This window comes from Coptis chinensis, chromosome 8 (assembly GCF_015680905.1).
Source record: "Coptis chinensis isolate HL-2020 chromosome 8, ASM1568090v1, whole genome shotgun sequence".
Taxonomy (NCBI): Eukaryota; Viridiplantae; Streptophyta; class Magnoliopsida; order Ranunculales; family Ranunculaceae; genus Coptis; species Coptis chinensis.
The window spans coordinates 10,546,100-10,569,773 of record NC_141463.1 but is presented as its reverse complement, the minus strand read 5'-3'; the positions used below and the strand labels follow the sequence as shown (position 1 = coordinate 10,569,773).

Here is a 23,674-nt window from a genome sequence, read left to right as displayed (position 1 = left end):
AGATCACATCCATCACTTTCGCAATGATGCCTCTTTGGCAAGAGGCTGGCACGATGGTCCGCGGTGTATGATGTTCCCGCCCGGTCTTAAAGGGGGCTTCCGACCGGTACTATCGGTTTCGCCAAGGAGCATAACCAATTTCAAGAGTTGGAGCAAGCATTTGTTGATCACTTTATACATCGGTGGAGGGTGGTAGACATCGAGGCCTTATTTAATGTCGGACAAAGGTCCGCCCGAATCAGTCGTGGAGTACCTATGTCGCCTGGGCGGAAACACTTAAAGTGGAAAATCTGGATGAGAGGACGGGCGGTAATAGCGTTCGAGGGGGGGTCGACCGAGGACGGCGGTACATCAATCCGTGGCAAATAATGAGATTGCGACATTGCACGAAGTTATATCCGCGTGTAGAGAAGTATATCGATCTGACGGGATACTATGCGTAAAGACTCAAAGAGGGGAGCTAAAGGCGCTTACAATGGTAGAAAAAGGAAGGAAGGAGCCTTGAGGAAGACAGAGGGAGAAGACAGAGGTGGGGAAAGATATCGCGGTCAGACACCGCGGCTGGAGAGGGGGAGAGAAATGGCACGCAGGGAGCCGAGAGAGAAAAAGTCATACCGCGAGGTGGAACAAGTGTCCCTGGCGAGACCGTTGAGCGAGATATTGCCGTTGATAAAAAATGTGCCGGGATATGAAGGTCCGCGAACATTTCCTGCCGAAATGCCTAACAAGCCATATTGCGAATATCACCAGGTGCATAATCATGGAACAAACGACTGTTATGCCTTAAAATGGTTGGTTCAGAGATTAGTTGAGAAGGGAGTAATGAGGGAGTTCGTAGCGGAACCACAGAATAGGGAGCCGGTGCCCAATGCCGGAAGAATATTGGGAACCATAAACGTTATTTTCAGTGGGGAAGCACTGAGTCACAATGCCCACCGGGATAAGGTCAGGAGGACAGCGAGCATTCAACAAGTCAATGAGTCCCACCAAGGGCAGTGTTACGGCACGGAGCTAAGGAACGGGGAAGAGGGGATTACATTCTCCAATGCCGAATCTTGACCTGCCAAATTTGGCTAGGCATTCAAGAATTTGAATTTAAGTTCTAATCAAATTTCTAGTACCACTCCTCTATTTAGCTTTTTTTAAGCAGTCTCAACTAAGATATAAATGATAGGTATCATAGTAAATAAAACCCTTATACCAGTCTTCTGTCAATGGTTAATCACCATTTCAGGTTGAATCTCAACTAAGTGTAGTGGAGAAGGACATACAGGAGTACACATCCATGTGTTCTGCAGAAGCTAAAAGAATTACTGAAGATCTTGAACAGGAGATGCATAAATTGGATAAGACGGAACGAGAAGAAGATGAGTTTCTGAAGGTATATTTCGTTTCACATCATTTCTGTTTCGATTATAATATATTAATATATGGGAAATAGGATGTATTTACTGATATTCCCATAAATATTTGGGCAGACTTCTAGCGCGAAGTTACAGGATTTGATTAAGAAAAATGATGAAGAAATCCAGAAGTGTGCTCATGAATTGCTCATGCTAGTTGATTCAGTCTCAAAGTACAAAGAGAGTATGGAATCCACATTGTTAAATATTAGGAGGGATGTCTCTGAAACTGCTGAAGCTATCACAAATGTTTACAAGGGCTCCTTGGCAGCTGAGTTAGTCAATGTGTAAGGTACACTTTTAAATTTCATCATACCTTCACTCGACATATTTATACGTGCATGGTCAGGTATGGGCACCCTGTATAGTTTCTTGCTCATGATTTCACTCTTTTCTCCAATTGTCTGTCCCTTGAAACTAGAAAAAAGTGTGCACTGTGCACAGCTACATTTCAGTTATGGGCAGTTGTTTTTTTGGTGTGATTGAAGAGGGGAGGATGTTATTTGTTAACACTTAACAGTGATCAAATTCGCTCATGACTTCTATCATAATTTCAAAGTTCACAAGGTTTAACAGTGATCAAATTCGCTCATGACTTCTATCATAATTTCAAAGTTCACAAGGTTTTACCATGTTTATTGTGACACAACATTCCCATTTTGCCATGTTTTTTCTTTGGCTGGAGCATAGGTTTTGGAGACTCCACTTGAACTTAGATTACTGGTTGTCTTACCTGATAAAACTCAAGGCTTGGTGATTTTTTTGCAATTACAGGTAGAAGGAGGTTGGAACAAGAGAGCCATGCGGAGGCCTAAATGAAGTGTTTGCTGTGTGTTTGTTTGTAGGTTCGTGTGTGATTAGCAAGTAATATATGCACCTTCTCATTATGTATTCTAAGTTTGCTGTGTGACTGTTTGTAATATTATGGATCTCCATGGAGGATTTATGTTTTTCTTTTGGGCAACAATTTACTCTTTTATTTTTTTTGGCAACAACGTCACTGAAATTATAATCAACCCCTCCTAATGCTTTTCTATTGTTTTTTAAAGATGTTAAAGCAACCGGTTTAAAGATTTGAAAAAAACCGGTGCGTCAAGCACAAGCACAAGCACAACCGATGATTCGAGCTCTTAAAAATCAGCCACGGATGTTGTGTATTCTGTCCAGACAGTGTTTGTTCGTTTAGCAGGCCAGCGTCAAGCACAAAATAGACGTTGTATCATCATATACCATTAGAGCAGTCTCTCTGTAATATACTCTTGTAAAACTTTGAGAATCTCATGATGAATAACTGCCATGGAAAATTGATTCCATCTCTGTATGTGTGGCCGTGTGGGTGTGTGTTTTGTGTGTTTATATGTTAATTATATATTTTTCAATAACTTGCCAAGGCTGAAACAAAAAGATTTTCAACAACGTTGTACAAATATTACAGATGATTGAATGATGTTGTTCACTGACTATATGAGTCCGTCACAAGCTTGGTTAGTTCTTGAGGTATGCCTCCCTTGAGATTATTGGAAAGGTCAATGGTGGAATCAGAATGCGATTTTGAGTAAAGAGCAAATGAAAGTTACTGGAAAAGACTGAGATTCATTCTTACGTGACCACAAATTGCATTAAAATCCACTGTAGCCAATTTTTTTTGTAAGTAGATGTGTTTACTTTAGAGTTTAGATCCTCTACACTATATCATGGGAAAAAAAAAGATCCTCTACACTACATAGGCTATTAAGCTGAACGCCCGAGCTACTGTGTATATGATGGCTATCAGAAGAATTGAATACCTTATATCTTAATATAGATTTCTAGGATGCGAAAACAATTAGTTCATGGATGTGTGAAAGCATTGTCAAGCTCAGTAATGTCTCAACAATTATACCATAACTATGCTAAAGATTACCATGCACAATCCTTTCTAGTAAAAAATTTACAAATCAAAACATTTGTACATAAGAAACATAGTTTCACCACATCTTGCCACAACAGAAAGTGCTTTTTGGATGGTCTTGATCTTTGATAATCTTCCATCGCCTCAAATGCATATGGTAAATCTTCAGGTTGATAGTCAACAGCCACTTCAGAATAGGTCAGACTGACAGTATTGGCTCTTGGAAGAAGTCGGATTGCGCTTGCTTGGATGAAGTCGGATTGCGCCTGCATGGATGAAGTCTCAAAGGAATTCTATGGGATGGGACTGAACATGATTACTCCCTGGTGTTGCAACTTTTTACCAGGTGAATTGCCACCTCGGACTTGATGTTTGACTCCATAATCCGATCAAGGTAGAGGAACACTTGCCAGAAGCCCTTGAGCAGTGACATTTAATACAATACAAACTACATTAATAACAAAAGATCCTCTGTTAGATGAGACTAGAGTTTTGGTTATAGAAAGGAAATGGCGAAGACAAACTGACCTTAACTAACTTTATCTGAATATTGGCCTGCCAAAGTTACGTCACACATTCCTCTGTCGCAACACGGCAGGCATGGAAAGCCTGAGGATGCAAAGAACCTGTGGCACAAACTGACCGTTCAGGGGATGCAAATGTCCTGCTCGATGAGTGAGTACCTTGGACTTAAATCTTTGGTTTCATCTGAATGAGGTACGGAGACACTAGCCTTTCTCAAGCAAAGAATTATGAGCTGCAGTCTTCATCAAGATGCTCTTCCTTGAGATATCTGTAATTTCTACCTAGTTCAGAAGGGACAATTGATAGAACCCCAGTTGGTTAGGACTTCAAATGCTGGTTCAAAGAAGAAAACATATGAGATGAACTGACCTGAACAAACTCCATCTACATTTGGCCTGCTGTAGTTGGATCAATCAAAGGTGCAACTGGCGCTCAGTTCATCAATCGTTGGACTTTCCAAATTGAAAAATAGCTCTTTTAAAAGCAGACCCCACTTTAACCTTATGACTTTGGCATTTACTTGTGACACGAAATGGCTCAGTAAATTCCCTCACATTAAGGACACTAACAAACATTACAAATCACCTATTTGAATCACTATCAGAATCAGGAAAGTGAAAGAAAAAAAAATTAAAAAATAACACAATCGAGAATAGGAATAAAAGACGCATTCAAGCGTAAGGTTGTAAAGCTTCCAAGTGTATTGTAGAATCTAAAGCATATTATGGTACTCACATGATATACATAAAAAGTTAAAAACAATGCTTGCACTTTGCAATAAAAGAAAGACATAAGAAAATACTGGCGAATTACAAATTCCATTTGATCACAGATTAGCTAAATGATGTTCTCAATTTCTAGACCAGAAAATTATTTTTATAGGCCTGGTGTTCCAGTTAGTGTTTGATGGTTTACAGACGGGCCGCAGCCAACGAGCTCAAATATGAGGAGCTTGGGTTTGGCAACAGATTAGCATAGCTGATTACAGGGGAGAGCAAAATACACCATAGGACTAAAAGATCATATCACACGTATTCCACCTCAGATACAGATTAAAATTGCCGATTATTTTTTTTGAAATCTCAAATCTAAGTCAGGTAGCCATTTATGTGAAGAAACAATATAAAACTATCATTATCAACCAACAAAAGAGATAAAACACATTCGAATATGTTGAAAATTAACTGTTATTGTTAGAACATACACCCAGGATTGATTCCTAACATATAAGTAACTTTGGTGACAAAATCAACAATAAAGTCAAGAGAACATTATGCGGTCAATGAAAGTTTAGAAAATTATGTAGAGAATGAGATAAGAAACTTACCCTAAACATTGGTGTTGATGGTTTCACAATTCAACATGATTCTCGACTCGAAAGTGGGGAATCCGGTTCCAGTCCTCGCTATATAGCTGTGGATAACATTCGATGTCGTGCAACGAAGTTGAGGCGGGAAGCTGTAGCAGCCACTCTGGTAACTTTCTAAAATTCTTGCAAAACCTAATGTTTACCAAGCAGAGCAACGGACTCCATATCACTAGACCAGACAACATATTTGATGAAAGGAATCTAAGGTCACAAAGAACTATTCACATAGTACAACGAATCGCCAATCACTGAAAAGGCAGGCCTTTCTCTCTCCAACTTAAAGACAATCATACTACTATCATGGCCAGCAGCTATAAGGTTCATCTCTGGATGGAATGCAAGAACCCAAAACCGATCATGCTCTATGCGGAAAGTCTGTATACCAATCCTCTTTGTGACATCCCACACACATATACTTTTATCCTCGGGATTGGAGACAATAATATCCTGCTTTGCATGGAAAATTACACGAGACAGTTTTTGTAGGCCCTCGCAATGTGTCCACCTCCCAAGCTTTCATATCTGGAGAGAAAAAAAATGCAACTTGCTTATTTGTCAGTGTCCTTGATACCCCACTCCCACCAATAATGACTTCCAGAACAAATCATATTAATGTTAATAATAACATCCAGAAGAAGAAGAAAAAAACCAACATCAACACTAAAAGTAACAAACGAATATACCGTTCATTCTCCATAATTTAATTTGACGATCATCTGCGCCAGACACAATCAAAGGAAGGGTGGGATGAAATGAAGCCCAATTGACTCCACGGTCATGACCTTCCAATACATACATGACCATAGCATCTACGCCCCCAAACATATCTAAGCTCATTTCACTAAGTCGAAGACTGTCATCCGCTGAAGATACTGTTTTCTTCCTCAAGGCACCTATGTCCCAGACACGGATAGTTTGATCCAAGGAAGCCGATACAACCAGATCTTTTTTAGGATTAAAAGCGGCGCACATTACATAATGAATATGTCCAGTTAAGACAGCAATACAAGTGTGTGACTGCCAATTCCATATTTTGATAGTCTGATCATCACTTGCACTAAGAATCCAAGGCGACTCATGGTGGAATTGGACAGTTCAGATGTAATCGAGGTGTCCAGGAAGTGTATACAGACAGTGACGCAATTTATAATTCCAAACTTTGATTGTATAGTCATCTCCTGCAAAACCATGACAATCATTCAAGACCTTGATATATAACCAGGGCTGGTCATCGAAATCGAAGTTGTTCATGAGTAGTCGAAGCTTGGCTCGTTGAAGGCCCGACTCAAACTCGCCCTCTGGGCAAAAGTATGAGTTGAGCTTGACCTTAATTTAAAGCTCATTCTAGATAGCGAATAATTCGAGTTCGAGTAGCTTGTGAGCTACGGGAGCTACTCAAGTCGAGCTCGAGCTCGAGTAGCTCGTGAGCTACTCGTTTTATAAGTCTATACGTAGTATATAATTTATAATTTATACAAAATTTATACTTTATACCCAACTATAATTTACAATTTATACTAGTTTTAATGTTTTATACACATTATTTTCATGTTTGAACTCGAGCTCGAACCTGAGCTTGTAGTGCAAAACGAGTTGAGCTTGAACTTCAATATTAAACTTGAAGTCGAGTTCAAGTTGAGCTTCTTCATGTGCGAGTCGAGCTCGAGTATAGCAAAACTCGACTCGGGTAGCTCAATGACCATTGACCAGCCCTATATATAAGCAATCTTATTAAGGAGACAAAAACTCAAGCATTTGGCAATTCGTGACAATCATGACTTTTATTCTTTACTCAGTTATACATAAAAGCTAATTTCACTTGTAGCCATAAAACTTTAAAAAGGACAAAGTTAAAAAATAGTAAAATAATAACACTATAATAATAGCAGCAATAAAGATAATTTGTTACTAGAAAAACCTTGAAAAATGTTTTTTTCCTGTGATTATACATCTCAGTATATATGATTGTTCAAATCCACGGGAAGTTGTAAATGCTACTATATTTGTTGATGCATCAATAAAATTAGAAACTAACAGACAACAATAATGACGAAAACAAGGACGAACTTGTACCAAAAACTCTAAGATTCCATCACTATCCTTCACTTTTCATTTTCTACCAAGTATCAATCTACTGATGCAAATTCCCATTAGCTTCATATGTAATGTGTTTATGATTGCTATCAGTGAAGTAGTGAACGTGAGCATACATATGTAGACGACTAGTAATAAGATGCACCCTCTCGGTTAATATTAATCATGTCCACGTACATATAACAGTCATATATATAATGCCACTTAAAAATGTCAAAGGATGAGGTCGCATCCTGAGCCAATTGGATATGAAAATATTATCGACTCCCCCCCCCCCTCTTTCACCCTAATTAGCCAAATTTAATTTTGAATAGTACATGACTGAAAACTGAAACAATGTGATATCTAAGAGTTTGCATTACTCAACTCGTTTCTACAAAGTTGGAGTACCATTTCTTTCGCTGTCAATTATGTGTTTAACACAAATACATAGAAAGGTATCCCCATGTAATCTTATTCTAGCCCAGTGGGTCTGAGCAGTAGTGCGACTAGGAGAGCTTCACAGTCATAATGTTTAGTAGTATTTGACGTGTGATGGTCTTTAGCATAATCTGTTTAGGTGTTGCCACTTTAGCATTTGTAATTTTTCCATTCTACTCTTGTATGCCATCTCAGCGTCATCTTACTTTCTAAAATTTTCTCCATACATCAATGCAAATACTAGTATATCGATCTAAAACTACATTATCGTCTAGCTTCACAATCAACGGTATGCAACAGTAATCCAGTAACTCTATTTCAAATATTGCACTCACCACCAATAAAATGATGTCATGTCATACACATTTGAGTGTTTGACACTACCAAATACACTTTAATATGGTTCTCTCATTCTTTACGTACTATGCGCGACAGGAAATGCATATTCCATTGTTTTTCAACCAGTAAAGTTCTAATTTTGTCACTAGCTCGAAATCAGCTACATCAATTGCAAAACATATATTGATATACTGGGCAGGATAGCATAGCTGATTACTCATGGCACTGCTACTGAGTAAACAAATAAACCCACAGATGAAGTAAAAAAATAATAATAAAAAAAATAATTAGGGACAACATGCAATAGACCATCATAGCAGTTGTCGTACATAATTTGAAATGAGATTTATCTTGTACATGCAATAGACCAACTACAGACAAATAATAGGTTTAACACGTTAAATTGGCAATACAAAGTTTTCACTACATAGAAAAGGCTTCGAAAGGGTTTTAAACTTCAGCAAATTATCTGAAATGAAATTAGAGCAAATCCGTGAAATGGATGGAAATATCAACACGCTCACAAATGTGATAGGAACATATAGAGAATCAGTCAAACGTAGATATAAAGTGTGGTGTAAAAAGGATAAGTAAAAACACGTACAACCAAATATCAGAACCTATGTAACATTGACACTCACACGGTCACAGAGTACAGGCACCCGTGTTAACTACGAGCAAAACCCAATTGGGAGAAGAAAAAAAACAGTGGGGGAGGGGGAGAAAAGCCTCAGATACAGATTAAAAATGCCCAAAACAAATATGTGAAATCTTAGTTAGGAAGCATTTATTTGATTAAACAATATGAAACTATCAATATTAACCAACAAAAAAGATAAAACACATGAATATGTTGAAAATTAACTGTTATTGTTAGAAGTTAGAACATGCACCCAGGATTGATTCCTAACATATAAGTAACTTTGGTGACAAAATCAACAATAAAGTAAAGAGAACGTACATTATGCGGTTAATGAAAGTTTAGAAAATTCTGTCGAGAATGAGATAAGAAACTTACCCTAAACATTGGTTTTGATGGTTTCACAATTCAACATGATTCTCGACTCGAAGGTGGGGAATCCGGTTCCAGTCCTCGCATCTTCTATGTAGCTCTGGATGACAATTGATGACGCAAAGCGAAGTTAGTGCTGGAAGCTCTAGCAGCCACTCTGGCAACTTTCTCAAATTCTTGCAACCCTCAATTTCAAGCGCTTGAAGTCTACGGGCATGCTGTATTTCCTCTGGTAAAGACATCAACTGAGGCAACCAAGCCAACTCTAACTCTTTAAGGGAAATGAGGTGCTGAAAATCAACCAACATGATTTCCAATTCTTGACAACCCATAATAATCAACTTCTCGAGGGCTGTTAGATGTTGCAGCGATGACTCAGATAAAGATTTTAGACTCCGGCAATTGTAAACTCTCAATTCCTTGAGAGAAGTCAGGTTTTGTAATCCCTCCGTCAGAGATTCCAAACCTCCACATCTATGAATCCCCAATCTTTGTATTGTCGATTCCAAACCTCCATATCTATGTTCCGTAGGAAGCCTTTTCAGTTTGTCGCAATCGTAGATGTCCAAATATCGCAGACGCGTAAGGTTTCGTAGAGGTGCTTCTGGAAGAGTTTCCACTTCATCAAATCCCATAATACGAAGGACAGAAAGATTAGGGAGTTTTTCCACCAACTTCAACGAAGGATCATTGCCTTTCCCCACAGATAAATCTGTGATAGAAGATGGCAGTGGTGTGGATAATTTCAATTTGGGGCAATTAAAGAGAATCAATGTGTCAAGGCAAGAAGGGAGTAGTAGACATTCTGAAGACCATCCTTCCACGTTAGGCATGAAGAAAAGTCCGAGGAAAGTCAGCTTTGGAAGTGCGGTAGAAGACCCTACCCAACCAGGCAACATCACACCTGGGTACCCATAAATACACAATTGTTTGACATTCGCGTGAGGCTTGAGTGCTTCTAACACCTCTTTGCTGTTGTTGCATTCAATTCCAACGTCAACATCAGACACACCAACTGGCCACTTTAGGTGTAGGCTTAAAAGGTTCTCCTTACTCCTTAAGTTGGCTTTGTAAGCATCCCTTGGATCGGGCACGTACTGGAGCCCTTTTATGGTTAAGATTCCTTCAAGATGGTTTAGCTTTTCCAACTCCTGGATACCAACAGAGTCACTAAGTTGACTCACCACAAACGTACTTAACTGCTTCAGGCAAGTCAATTCACCAATTCCCAATGGCATGTGAGTCAACTTTGGATCCTCAATGTTATTAATGTCCTTGTAAATGTCACTGCCAATCTCTAGTTTTCTGAGCTTCCTCATGTTGCTCAAGTTCTTGGGCAACATTTTAAGATTGCGACATTTCTTTAGGTTCAGGATCTGTAAATTTGTTAGGCAGCAAATAGATTCAGGTAAAACCATGATTCCAATTTGATAAAGATCAAGGCACCTCAACTGTTTCAAGTTTCCGATTGATGGTGGTAAGGTTGTTAATTTTAAGTTGTAGCTTAGCACTAGTATCAGCAAGTTTCTTAGCTTACAGACGGATTCAGGTAATGATGCAATGTCCATGTTACTAAGGTTGAGATACCTCAAGTGTTTTAAACGACCGAAAATAGGGGGTAGACTTCTGAAGGTCCATAAATTGCTGAGATCTAACACTCTTAAGTACTCAAGTTGTGAAAGGCTTGATGCAAAGAGCTCTAAAGGGGAACTGGTTGCACAGTGGTGGAAAAGAATTGTGCGGCAGAATGATTGGGATTTAAAAATTGTGTTCAGAGTTGCCTGTGATGGTGCCGAATTATATGTCACCGATACATGTCGTGCCTTCCGAGGAACATCTCTTATCTCACCAATTTTCACAGACAAACAATCATTGACCATAACTGAGCATGCAAGATCGTGCATGAGATCGTGCATCTTAAACGTCGTAACTTTGCAGAAAGTTACATTTTCATGCATGTCTTGGAAGAAAGAGCGCCTTAGTAACTCATTGAAAACTTCGCCACCGATGTCTTCCACCTCTAACCCTCCACTAGATTGGATAAAACCATTTGCCATCCATTGATGGATCAATTTTTCTTTCTCTATCATATAATCTTTTGGATATATGGAGCAATAGGCAAAACACTGCCTCAAAATTGGAGGCAAATGGTTATAACTCAATTTCAAGGCAGGTAAGATGGTATTCTCTCCATGTTTTTGAAGAGTCCAAATTTCACTGTCTCTTACACATCTCCAAAATTCATCATTTCTGGAGTGTAACAAGCTTCCTAGTGCCTTTACAGCAAGTGGTACACCTCCACACTTGCTTATAATCTCCTCACCCATTTTTTCTCAAGTTTGGAGGATCTCATCGTTTCCATCCATACAAACGATATTGCTTGAATAGAAGCCAACAATCATGCTTTGGTAGAAAACTGAGTTCATGTGTTGGATTAATGATGCATGTGGTAGAGTCTACAAATGTTTGGAAACGATAGATTCTACCACTGTCGGGAGACGAAGTTGTTACAATGATTGAACTTCCTTCATCTCCACATGTGAGAAGATGTTTTATTTTATTCCACCTCTCCCGATCAGGGTCCCATACATCATCCAATACAAGCAAAAACTTCTTGTTCTTTAATAATTTTTCGAGGTAGTTTTGCATAGGATTTATCTCTGCAAGATCACAGCCTCTTTCAGAAAGAAATTCTATAATCATTTTTGCAACTCTTTTGAGGCTGAAATCATCAGAGATACAAATCCAAATTCTGGTATTAAATTGATCTACAACTCTCACATCATTATAGATCAATTGAGCAAGGGTGGTCTTTCCCAAGCCACCAATTCCAAGTATAGGACAGATGGAAAGATTACTATGACTCTTCGCATTGTCTAGTAGTATCTTCACAATAATTTCTCTGTCCTCATCTCTCCCATAAACTATTGGTTCAGTTAGTTTAGAGCTAGTTTCTCGGTCGGGACCTAACTCTGTACCACCATCCTCTTTAAGTACACCACTCAATAAATGAAACTTGAGCCTTTCGGCAGCAATATCATCAAATTTTTCCCTGAGTTCTTTAATTCTTTTTCCCACTTTGTGACGAAACACAAGTTGTTTGAAATCAAAACAAGTTGAGAGGGAGTTACTTACTTGCTTCCCACAACTCGGCTCCCCAGCCTCTGACTCGGTGCGTTGAAATTCTAATGCGCAATCATCCATGATGTTTTCGGCTTCATAAGCAGCATCCTTGAGCTTTCTTAGCCAATCTCCAATCAGCTTGTCTTTGATCTGTTTCGTCTCGGCGTCGTCAAGGACAGATCGAACAGTGTCCAAAGTGCTGGAGAGTTTCTCCAAGTCCTTCTTCACACCATATAGTAAACCAAACTCGGTGCTGATCAGAGAAGTTAAATTGGAACCAAGAAGTTCAACAATGGGAGAGACGAGTATATCAGCCATATCTAAGTGAATGGGTGAACGTGTGATGATTAAATTTGCGTCTTGTTCGCCACTTGCTTGTGCTGAGAGTCTGAGACAGACTTATGTCCAGAAACAATTGAGAAAAAGCTTCAGTGCTGAATATTTTCTACCACTCATTTAGCTGTTTGGTTTGGTGGTAGGTCCATTTAAATTCAGTCATTCAGCGAAAAAAAACATCACAGAAAATCCAATCAGAAATGCATCAAGTTTTTGGACTCCTGAACTTTTGATAAGTCGGTCAATGACTCAATGGAGACTTCTGAGTCTTTAATAGACCCACACGTTCACCGAGAACCAATCAATATGCAATTCAACTAGTATACTGCTAAGCAGTGGGGGTGAGCGGAGTGGGAGAGGAAGATGGAGAAGGAGGAGTGGAAAAGATGAGGACAGACAGACAGAAACCAACCAAGTTGGTTTTTGTCCCATAAGCCCCCCCTTCTCCCAAAATGTTCGCTCCGCTCACGGATTACTTGTAACCTCTACCTGTCCTTGTTACTTTTACCAAACGTACATATATAACCCCAACATCTTTCTTTTTCTTTTTCTTTTTTTTTTTTTTTTTTTTTAAATTTTATCGATAATGATAACGAGGATTACAAATAATTGACAAGCTGCAAAAACAAGTCAAATACCGCAAGTCCTTTCTCGAATAAAGAAATCCTATCCTTCTAAACACAAACTCGTTTGAACCAAATTTGCCATAACGCTATCGTCCATAACCTTCTCGTCTCTCGGTAGTTTCAACCGACCGTTGTTCCAAGAAACCGAAAAGTGTCAAAACTAAACTAATGAAACAATGTTGGTTAGCTATACAAGCTTCCTCATGCTTCTCTATCTTCCCCGCCACGCTTCTTTAGTCGCTTTCTCCCACCTCAAAGACTCCATTCCCAAGCCCTACCAACGAGAGGCTCCAGCTTACATCAACACACGATGTCTCCCCTCGCACCAATCAGATCAATACATCCGCAGTCGAAATGTAGATCTTCCCATTCGGATCGATTGAGAAAATTAACGAGCCTCCTTTTTCACTTGTACCCCCCGCCGCATCATCACATAAAATATCTCGACATGATCATGTCGGTATTTGAAACCCGAAAATGTCTCGCAAATGTGTCGCATGGTCCCCGAAAGCATCTAGTCTACTCTTTTTGCAAACAGGCATGTAGACCACCATCGAGTACAAAGGAATCATGAGAGACGGTGTACCGAGAATAGAACGATACTCCACCGGGCGACATATATTTATCCAAGTCCCTCCATCTAATAGCAAGTAGAAAATCCTTTTCGTGTTCGGATCGCAAAGCATCCAACGACCGCTTCGACGAAAGCAGATAACACAAACTCCCTCTCAAGACCAAAGAATAATCTTACCATAGAATGCTTCCGCCAAAACTTTTTGTGGTTTTCAGGGGACGGTAGCAAGATTCACGCCCCATAAATCGAGGTCAAAATCGGGCGGATTACATACTCAATGCGACCGCTAGCAACATCAAGAATCTCATCCAAAGGCACCGCCCACAACTCCGAAGAATGTGGTTCAAGCCTCGAGAAGTCCCCGACAACGAGAGGCCACAAAAGCAAAAGTAGAGACATCGGGCACAATAAATACCTAGCCCACCAAGACGATCGGGAGTGTCGATAAACGCCAAACGCAAATCACCGGGCAAGGACCATCGAAACCACAATACCCTGCAGAACAATCGCGGAGATGCCGATCAAAAGTCTTGGTCGCCTTCTAAAAAGGGATGGTGGACAAGTGCGAATCATAAAGACCAACTTAGAGAGCCCAAAGACAAGCACGTAAAGAGAGCTAACTCACACCGTGGATCTTCCAAACTAGCTAAAACGGTCCATCAAAGTCACAACCTTTTCAACACGCCATGCAGCAAGGCCCATGACAAAGGATGAATCAACACCGACCGCACTTCCGCTAACTCGACTCCCGGCGAGGGGCCGAGATAAATCAAGGAAAGAGACCGAGAGTGAGCTGTCGGATCCAATGATGGCCAAAATATCTCGGTTTTAGCCACATTAAGAACCAGCCCGTAAGAAGGTCCTTCTTCCCCAGATCATACCCAAAAGTCGCCGCCACCGCTCGCTTTCTCCCATCGAGTCCCATCATCTAGATACCAAGCCCAGAAGATCAACTCGACAACCGGACCGATCCGCTAATCGTGGGGATGCAACACCGCGGGTAAAGAGAAGGGGATCCAAAGCGGTCGCCTTTGTTGACCCCAAGAGTTTCCCCATATGTAGCCATCCCCATATATAACCTCGCAGTTGACAATACAAGTACTCAACCCAAGGGGCAATAGTCAAGCAACGGATACGAACCTCTCAACATGGTAGTCCGATCAACCATGTTAAAAGCATTCCAAAATCTACAAGCAAAGATCGAAAAGAGAGGTACTATCATCGTTAGCATACACTATGCGGTTGACAACATAGTAAAATCGCCGCCCTCCACCGTAAACACCAACCCCATATTGAAAATCTTGTAAGTATCCTACCACATCTTTGGAAACTCCTCTCATCGCAATCTTGGAGACCAAACGACGCCAAACCATCCCCACCGACTATAGATCTAATACTATTATCCGCTTGAGCGGAGTAAGCGAAGACTCGCGAATGAATTTCGCTAACGGCCGGGACATCGACCAGAATCCAAAGATTCACCACCAGGGGTCAATGCATCTAGCAAATCGACGATATAGTCACGCAGCCCCACTCATGGCATCCAACAAATGCCGAGCTCGAAGACCATCCCGACCACAAGAAGTACCTTTCGAAATGACCTAATACATGACAATAGGCCGCCTCTCTACCACTAAAGCGGGGCTCAAAGAAAGGGAATAGTCGGTCTTACTGTGGTTGTCGATTGGTGCTTCTCCTCTAATGCACATATAGTCTCCGCAGATTAGATGCAACTCCCCGATGATGATAACACTTTAACCGCCGCAGCAAAGAAAATGTCCATCGCGAACTTTCGTAGGCATCGACGACATTCCGAAAGGGAGGCAGATTTCCGAAGTAGGTTGGAATGAAGGAGGCTCTATGACGCACTCTAAAAGACGAAACATCCCGCTAGGCTCATTCCATGTCGCCAAAGCATGGAGAATCCGCTTTTGCTGAAGTTTTTCCTAGTGCCGTAACGACGCTCCCGACGATTCTCAGAGTCGAAAAACTTGCGGTGGTGCAACGCGGCAAAAGGAGGAGACGAACCCAAGGCATAACCGAACTAGGATCGGTTGTAATATCCCGCAGAGCCGATTTCAATGCACCAAAAAAGCCAATCGACAAGCACGCGGGTATACTTTTCACGGTTCGAAAGGTATACTAAATGCATCATCCAATAATTTCTCATTAAGAGAAGAAGGAACAACAAGCTGGTCAGGGTATCACCACCACCCCTCCGTATCGGTCGATGGATGCAAGATCTATAAGGTCGCTTAGAGGCGGCTGTGGTATGCCCACAATGAAACATGGGGATTCCCCGTTCTCCATCAAAACAGGTGGTGATATGATAACATCTGGATGACGACACGGTATACCAAGTGCGTGGATACCAAGACAACGACCACACATCCATTTGTCAATAGACTTTAAAGAATTCTCCAATAACAAATACAAATCACAATCATCCTTAAGTTTATCCCGCACCTATCAATACTCAACCCGACAACCTACGTGTTGTTTATCAAAATGCGTGAGAAAGTAGGGAATAGTAAAACCATTACCGCTTACCCCATTAGTGCATCCATGACGATCTCGAAAAGGGCAATGAACACGTTTCTTAAGAGGCAGGGCAATAGAACTAGAAGAAACAACATTCTTCTTTCTCATATCCCAAACCCGCCGATAAGTCAAGAAAACCCAAATCCAATCACACAAAACCCAAAATAAGCAAATCCCAAATCCCGCTTCAAGAAGACTACAAACCCCAAACCTCATTTAACCAACAAACAAAACCTAAACCAAAACCTTCCAGCCAGTAACAAGGTACCAACCTAAAAAGTTTATCTCCGGACAACCACAAAAACCAAACAAATGAGTTCACCAAACCAACCCAAACCTAACGAACCTAATATTAAGTCATTTCCTACTCCCAAACTAACCCAAAACAAATCGCGGGAGGTAGTGGTTGGGCCTTATGGCGAGAGTGCGGTGCGGGGTTTTATAGCGGCGAGACGGGTAAAAGAGATGGTGGTGGTGGGATGTGAGAATAGATTAGGGAATTAGATATGGTGGTGTGCCAAAGGTGCGCGTAACAAAGGGTGAAGAAAATGGCGGTGGTGGGATTGGGGAAAAGATAAAGGATGGTGGTGGTGTAGTGGTGGTGCCGTGGTGGACGAGGTGGTGTTGGATTACGGTGGCGATTAAGCGTGGGGGTGTCAGGCGGCGGAGAAATGCATTTGAAGATGGTGGTGGCAGTAGGGGGTGGACGGTGGTGGTGCTGCGCGAGTGGTGAAGAGGCAGATCTGTGCGGTGGATGGAATTTTTTCGGTGCTGGTGGAGGGTCGGGATTTTGAGAGGCGGTGGGTGGTGCAGCACCAGTGGTGCGGCAGAGAAGGGGAGAAGAAGGTGCGGCAAAGAAGGTGCGGCAGAGGCGGTGGATGGAATTTTGAGAGGCGGTGGGTGCTGGTGGAGGTGCGGCAGAGGGGTTTTGAGAGGCGGTGGGTGGTGGCGAGGGTGTGGGCAGCACAAGCGGTGCTGCAAGTTGCGGGGGAAGAAGAAGGTCGGTGCCAGTTTATGCGCTCGCCATTATACATCCTGTTGATCCAACAATATTTACAAAACTTAAGAGGTCTACACAGATTCTCTATTAACAGCTTAATAGGTTCTAATTTCCAACTGTGAGAGTTATTCTCCAAGGGAGACACTATATTTTGAATTGCTAATAGACTATCCCCCTCAAACAAAATAGAGTTCTCTCCTGTGCTGCGAGCCAGCTTCACAGCTACCTCCAAAGCCACTATCTCAGCCTCCTCCGCATCTACTGCTTTGAATCTTCTTGTTGCTGCTCCTATGAGAATGCCTTCGTTATCCCAAGTCAGAGCTCCAACTGCCCCATCTCCTGTCCCCCTGATAAAAATGACATAGATTGAGGAAAAGTGCTGATCCAAATCGAAGTAGTATCAACCCAACCCCAACATCTTTAAATCACCTTACTTGTTGAAAATATGAGAGAAAGATATCACAAAATAATAACGTGTTGGACACTTGCATGTGCTTGAAACGGACTTATGTACATAAACAATTAAGATATTTTAAGCAACCTCACAGATATCAATGGTAGGCCATCATATTGAGATCGATATTCCTTATGAAAATACCATTCTCCTGCCAACGGTTAACCACCATTTCAGGTTGAACCTCAAGTCTCAACTAATTGTGTAGTGAAGAAAGAAATACAGGAATTCGCATCCATACCATATCTGTTGAAAAAAGACATGACAGATGCGTCATTTTTCTTAAAAAAAAAACACTTTTGGGTGTTATGGTGATCCGTTTTTTTTTTTGCAGTCCTTGTTTTTCTACAACACTTGACCAGTGTTGTTTTTCATTTTTTCATTTTTTTTAAAAAAAAGGCTGAATCAAGGCCAAAAAAAACCCCTAGCCCAACATCTACTAAATCATGGCCAAAAGAAACCCACCCAATACAGGATAATTGGATCCATTTTTTCCTAACCCAAAATTCTCTTTAGAAGCACAACCCATATCCAAATATACCCTCTATAAAAAAAATAAATAAACTTCACAAAGTGAATAATGGGTCCATGCTCCCACAACAGTTAACAAGCCCAAAAGCTAACAGCAGTGACCGCGATGTACTAATGTTAGTGTGTCCATAAACCATTACACTATTTAACCAAAGTCCTACCCAGCTGATGAAGCCCAATCCAGACTTTGGCCGTCAAAACAAGCATTAGAAGCCACCCTGCAGGGATCTTATTGTTTTCACATATGCAGCATGTATGCTCCTGCCAATTTTCAAGTTCTTTCCACACCCGAGATTCTGCAAACAAAAATACAAACTAACTAAAAATATTTATAAAGAAAAGAACAATAGCCATAATCATAAACAACTGCCAAAAATACAAACAGGCAACTAAAAATATTTTTGGAATAACTGTCATAATAATAACGTTTCACATTGGTTGACACAAAATGGGAGATATTGTTGATGCATAAGTCGAGACAAGTATAATTGAGCATGGATACTGAATTCAAATAACAAAGATGCAATATAATTTCCAACAGTAACTCACCTGTTTTTCAACTTCCTTCACTACTTTTGGGAATCCCTTAACAGATTCGGAATCAATTGAGCAAAACACTTAGAAGAAGGTACCAATTATTTGTTCATATGTGTTAAATTCTATGTTAGTGGTGATGCTAGGAGAGTTGTAACATTGATATATTAGAGAAACCAAAAATAAGAACAGAGAAGACTAGAGATTGATTAGGGTTGGAGTTTAGAGTCTGAGAGAGAGTTTGTTCTCTATCCAGAGTTACATACTTATACTGACCTAAAATATGATAATAGCAACTACTAGATATGGATGTCCACACTTATAGAAATATGGGACTTTCCATATTTGACATATACTAATACTAACATATTCTAATACTCCCCCTCAAGCTGTAATTACGCAAACTATGCAAATTACAACTTGGATTACAAAAAAACAAAAGATAATAATACTGCTCGTCCTTTTGCATAGAACTGTCTTTAGTTGAAGAACTCGAACAACTGTTGAGACGTTATGGAGGTGAAACTATCGGTGTAGGCAATGGCCTAACCTGAATACTGAAGGTGTACCACAGTCACAAACTGAAATCATAACACCGGTTTAGTGGCGCGCTGCTTGGCTACTACTTACTCCATTCATTTGCATGGGGTCATCAATAATAAAATGAAAACAATAACACCGACTTGATGTGCTTCTTCTTGGCTGCTACTATCAATGTCACCGCTTAATGTTAACAAAATACTATTATGGGTACTCTCAAACATACTTTGCAGTTGAGGCTTGATCAAGCACCAAACATACGTGTAGTTGAGGCTTAATCGCTACTGAATATCAAGACCTAATAGTGGAGATGTCATAATCAAGATCAATAGTGGATATGCCTTGTCATGAAGAGTTCGTCAAGGCTTGCTGGAATATGGAGACATGAGTACTCTTCCTCATACGTCTCCATATTCTCCTTCCCTCATATAATACTGAATGTCTTCATATCTCCCTATTCCCCCCTCTCAAGTTGGAATATACAAGTCTGTTGAAACATACAAAGGCTTGTCTATTCCGACTTGAACTTGAAACTGAGAAAACTAAATACCAACTTATACAACCAACCAATGCCCACTTCAAAAAACTATACCTCATACTCCAATTCACAAACTTCTTCTTCTTGTGCCGGTGAACAATACCGTGAACAGTAAACTCGCCAGAGAAAAAATTAAAACTTGAATTGAGATATAAAAACTTCTTGTGAGAAATCCTTCTTCTTCTTGAAACTTGACTTGAATACTATACTGAAAAACTTAAATAAACTTGATTTTGTTTCTTGGTGAGAGATTCCTCTCCTAGCATACCACTGAACCTCGTTCTGATACCATGTTAAATTCTATGTTAGTGGTGATGCTAGGAGAATTGTAACATTGATATATTAGAGAAACCAAGAATAAGAACAGAGAAGACTAGAGATTGATTAGGGTTAGAGTTTAGAGTCTGAGAGAGAGTTTGTTCTCTATCCAGAGTTACATACTTATACTAACCTAAAATATGATAATAGCAACTACTAGATATGGATGTTCACACTTATAGAAATATGGGACTTTCCATATTGGACATATACTAATACTAACATATTCTAATAATATGGAATAGAAGCACAATGGCATTCCTTTTTTTTTAAATCAAGAACTACATACATCTTCATTCTTACCTGCACATGCCAGTTTTCTCTTTTTTTTGGAAACACGACATTCTCATCATTAGAAGCGGCGGGGAGTAAGTATCCATGACATCCGATCTAAGTTTATTAACGATCATCGCATTCAATGTGTGTGACTTTCTTAATCCCGATATCTTTCCATTTTGTAGCTTTTCTCCATCTTTGTTCAAAGTTGGTTAGTATGTCATCATGCAGCAGTCCCATCGATTCTCAAGAAGGTAAATCATGCCGTGGTTGTCTTGGACCTCTGACTTGAGACTAAAAACGTTATCAGGAAACTTAATGGCTAAATACATACTAAAACATAAATATTTTCTTTTTGAGAAATGATCTATAAAACTATTCTTTCTGTTCATGAACAAAACACAAGCACAAGAAAGTAGATACTGTTTCGACCCCCACCTACGTGGCAAACGTCCATTAGTAGGGGTCTCTATTTTATTCATTTAATCAACAGGGCTAAAGCCCAATTCGTAATATCATGGATCAATGTACAGGCTCATTAACTCATGTGTCTAAGGCTGAACCTTAGCCACATGGCTTGCCACTAATATACGTTGATTTATGTCCAGATTTATTTCTTATCAAAGAGATAGTTATCAGTTGACAGTTATACTCTATCACAATTACTCAAGATACAATATTACTTGAGCTACAAGGAATCTCTACTCTACCTCTATAAATATCAAACTATTTTTCATAAGGAACTACGTGGAAACTTGATAATGAACTACCCTAGATAATAGATCTTGGGTAACGTTAGGCGTCCATTATTTGGTTCGGTTTCATCTCCCCAACATCAAAATCCTCTCGTTTCTTAGTGCTTAAATCACCATTGCTCTCGTTGTGTTGAAGCGGTTCTTGCCGAAACATAATTGGCGCCCGTCTGTAGGGACTAGAGAATTCATTATCACGCGAAACAATCAAGATGGTAAGCACAAGAAGCGCACACCAAATAGTCGACATATTTCTCCGCTAATAATACTACCGCGAACCCTGAAATTCAAATCGGCCAATGCAAGAACCATTGAACAATCAAGTTGATCCTAGTGGTAGGATCAATTCTCAACATCCGATCAGAATAAATAAGAATCGCCACCGCCTCGCCATCGCGAAAAGGCCGTACAACCGCCGCACCAACCCTAACAGCCTTGCAACAAGAAAATCGTCAAGTCAGTAATCCTCCATGCGGTCCGCCGTCTGTCCATATCAATCCTTCAGTTGACATGGACATGGACGTGGACATTACTCTCACGCCAACTAGCGGAAAAGGTGATAGTAACAGCCAATTCACCCCTAATACGGTTGAGGGGGAGTTACGACGAGTCAAAAATTTAAATAGGAACTTGAGAAGGAAGCTGGCAAAAAGGCAAAGGCCGGTGGACGATGTTGCAAATTCAACAATATCAAGGCGACCACGAAGGGATGCAGGCCATTCCAGTGTATGGGACCGTCTTGACGATCCACTTCGTCGTCCTCAGCAACGTGCTATTTCTCAAGCACAATCAACCAGTGCACGCTCTAGGAGTAATGACCCTATTACCCGTACCTATGGGGAGAATCGGATTGGCAGGGATAACTACTACCCTAGACATGTTTGATCTCAAAGAGAAGATTTACCTCTGAGAAGCAATTTCAGGGAAGACCGCCATCCAAAATATGTCCGACACGACTGGGAAGGCAGGCATCCCAGACAAGAGCAACAAAACATGGAGAAGTGGTATAATTATTCCGGCCAAGGGTGACTACCGGCCTAGACAGGCTGGTTACAGGGATAGACAAAGACAATCACCGGTCGGAGCTGATCGTGCATACCGCCAAAGATCTCTAACTCCAATAAGAGATAATGGAAGGTATCCTTCTCCACATGGGCACGACCGGGGGCGTCCAGTTGTTCGAGCCAATACTTTAACTCTAACAGAACAACAGCTGAAAGAGTTGATTGCAAAAGAACTTAACGATAGAGAGTCAAGGGATGTAAGAATGAAAAACTTGACAGTCAATGATGGTGTACTTGATAAGTTTTCGGTCAACATTCAAGAAGCTTACCACCATCCCGACTTCAAACAACCCGATTTTAAACTTTATGATGAGTCGGAAGGAGATCCTGGCTTGCATGTTCTATCGTTCAAAAATAAGTTGGTGTTATGGGGTGGAGATGATCCGCTCATATGTAAGCTCTTTCCATCGACTCTAAAGGGAGAAGCATTACGCTGGTTTAGTGAGTTGCCTTCAAGATCAATTCACCAATTCAATGAACTAGAAAATTAGCTTGTTAATCGTTTCCGCCACAATTGCAAGACGCCAAAGGATGTCGACTCACTTCTGAACATCAAGCAACAACGTGACGAGAAGTTACGTACTTTTGTTACTAGGTTCAAAGGTAGCAGCAGATGTTCCGGAAGTTTTCGATGGGATGCTTCTTTTTCGCTTTAAAGAAGCATTATATTATGAAAGAGACGTAAGTTCGACTTCATTGTAAGGGATCTTTACCACTCTCTAATTAAAGATGTCCTTTAAAACTCGATCACGATCGTATGTTAGGGCTGAACAACACATCCGTGATCAAGGAGAACCTATCGGGCGAAAAGCAAAGCAAAGGGACAAAGATATTCGAGTAAAGATTTTTCGACAAAGAAAAATTTTAAGCGAAACAAGATACCGATTAACAACATAACGATGGAAAGAATGACAATCGGCAAGTCAATTTCAATCGTGATGGAAAAACTCTACCGAGCTAAAACTCAACCCATCCAATGCCAAGTACTTTGTTATATATGAGAAGTTGAAAAGTGGGAATCTTCTTTCCCCGCCTTATCCACTTTCAGAAGATACCAAAGCGACAAGGGATAAAGCTTTCTGGTGTAAATTCCATAATGACTATGGCCATGAGACAGAACTTTGTCGCTCTCTCCGGTCGGATTCAGAAATTAGTGGAGAAAGGACTTTTAAATGAATATCTTATTAAAAACTCTCAACAGCGGATTCTTTGATCTTATGAGCATGTCATTAATGTCTCTCATTCTCATGTTGAGTCTCTTTCCAAAAGTCGAGTAAAGAATCAAAAGCGTTTGAAAGTTAGTTATGTTGGTGAATTTAACCGTATCAACAAAGTCGATTTTGTCAAAGGAATCCGGCCGAGACTTCAAGAAGAGCCCCTCCGATTCAATCGATGATGATCTCCTTGGTGTATA

The 23,674-nt window shown here is 40.5% G+C and overlaps 1 protein-coding gene, 1 long non-coding RNA gene and 1 pseudogene across 2 annotated transcripts; 1 reads left to right on the top strand and 2 right to left on the bottom strand.

Annotated features, from left to right (window-relative positions):
- Positions 1-837: 837 nt before the first annotated feature.
- On the top strand, positions 838-2,419 carry LOC147479874 (uncharacterized). The gene is made up of 3 exons (XR_015205212.1): positions 838-1,381; positions 1,479-1,695; positions 2,178-2,419. It is a non-coding gene; the product is annotated as an uncharacterized LOC147479874 (long non-coding RNA).
- Positions 2,420-3,178: 759 nt separating this feature from the next.
- LOC147479872 (putative disease resistance protein RGA1) lies at positions 3,179-12,964 on the bottom strand. Its single transcript, XM_086578510.1, has 6 exons — positions 11,540-12,964; positions 9,060-11,385; positions 5,147-5,710; positions 4,189-4,404; positions 3,823-4,100; positions 3,179-3,742 (listed from the first exon to the last, which is right to left on the bottom strand). Exons 1-2 carry the CDS (start codon positions 12,492-12,494, stop codon positions 9,083-9,085), a joined length of 3,258 nt encoding a protein of 1,085 aa, XP_086434636.1. The 5' UTR covers positions 12,495-12,964; the 3' UTR covers positions 3,179-3,742; positions 3,823-4,100; positions 4,189-4,404; positions 5,147-5,710; positions 9,060-9,082.
- LOC147479873 (coatomer subunit alpha-3 pseudogene) lies at positions 5,396-6,160 on the bottom strand (annotated as a pseudogene).
- Positions 12,965-23,674: the final 10,710 nt, after the last annotated feature.

What these genes read in the sequence shown, in the direction of transcription:
- LOC147479872 (XM_086578510.1), bottom strand. Translation starts at nt 12,494, where the DNA reads ATGGCTGATATACTCGTCTCTCCCATTGTTGAACTTCTTGGTTCCAAT. An exon ending in AACTTCGTCTCCCGACAGTG is followed by an intron (nt 11,386 to 11,539) that starts GTAGAATCTATC and finishes TCCAAACTTGAG; the next exon opens with AAAAAATGGGTGAGGAGATT.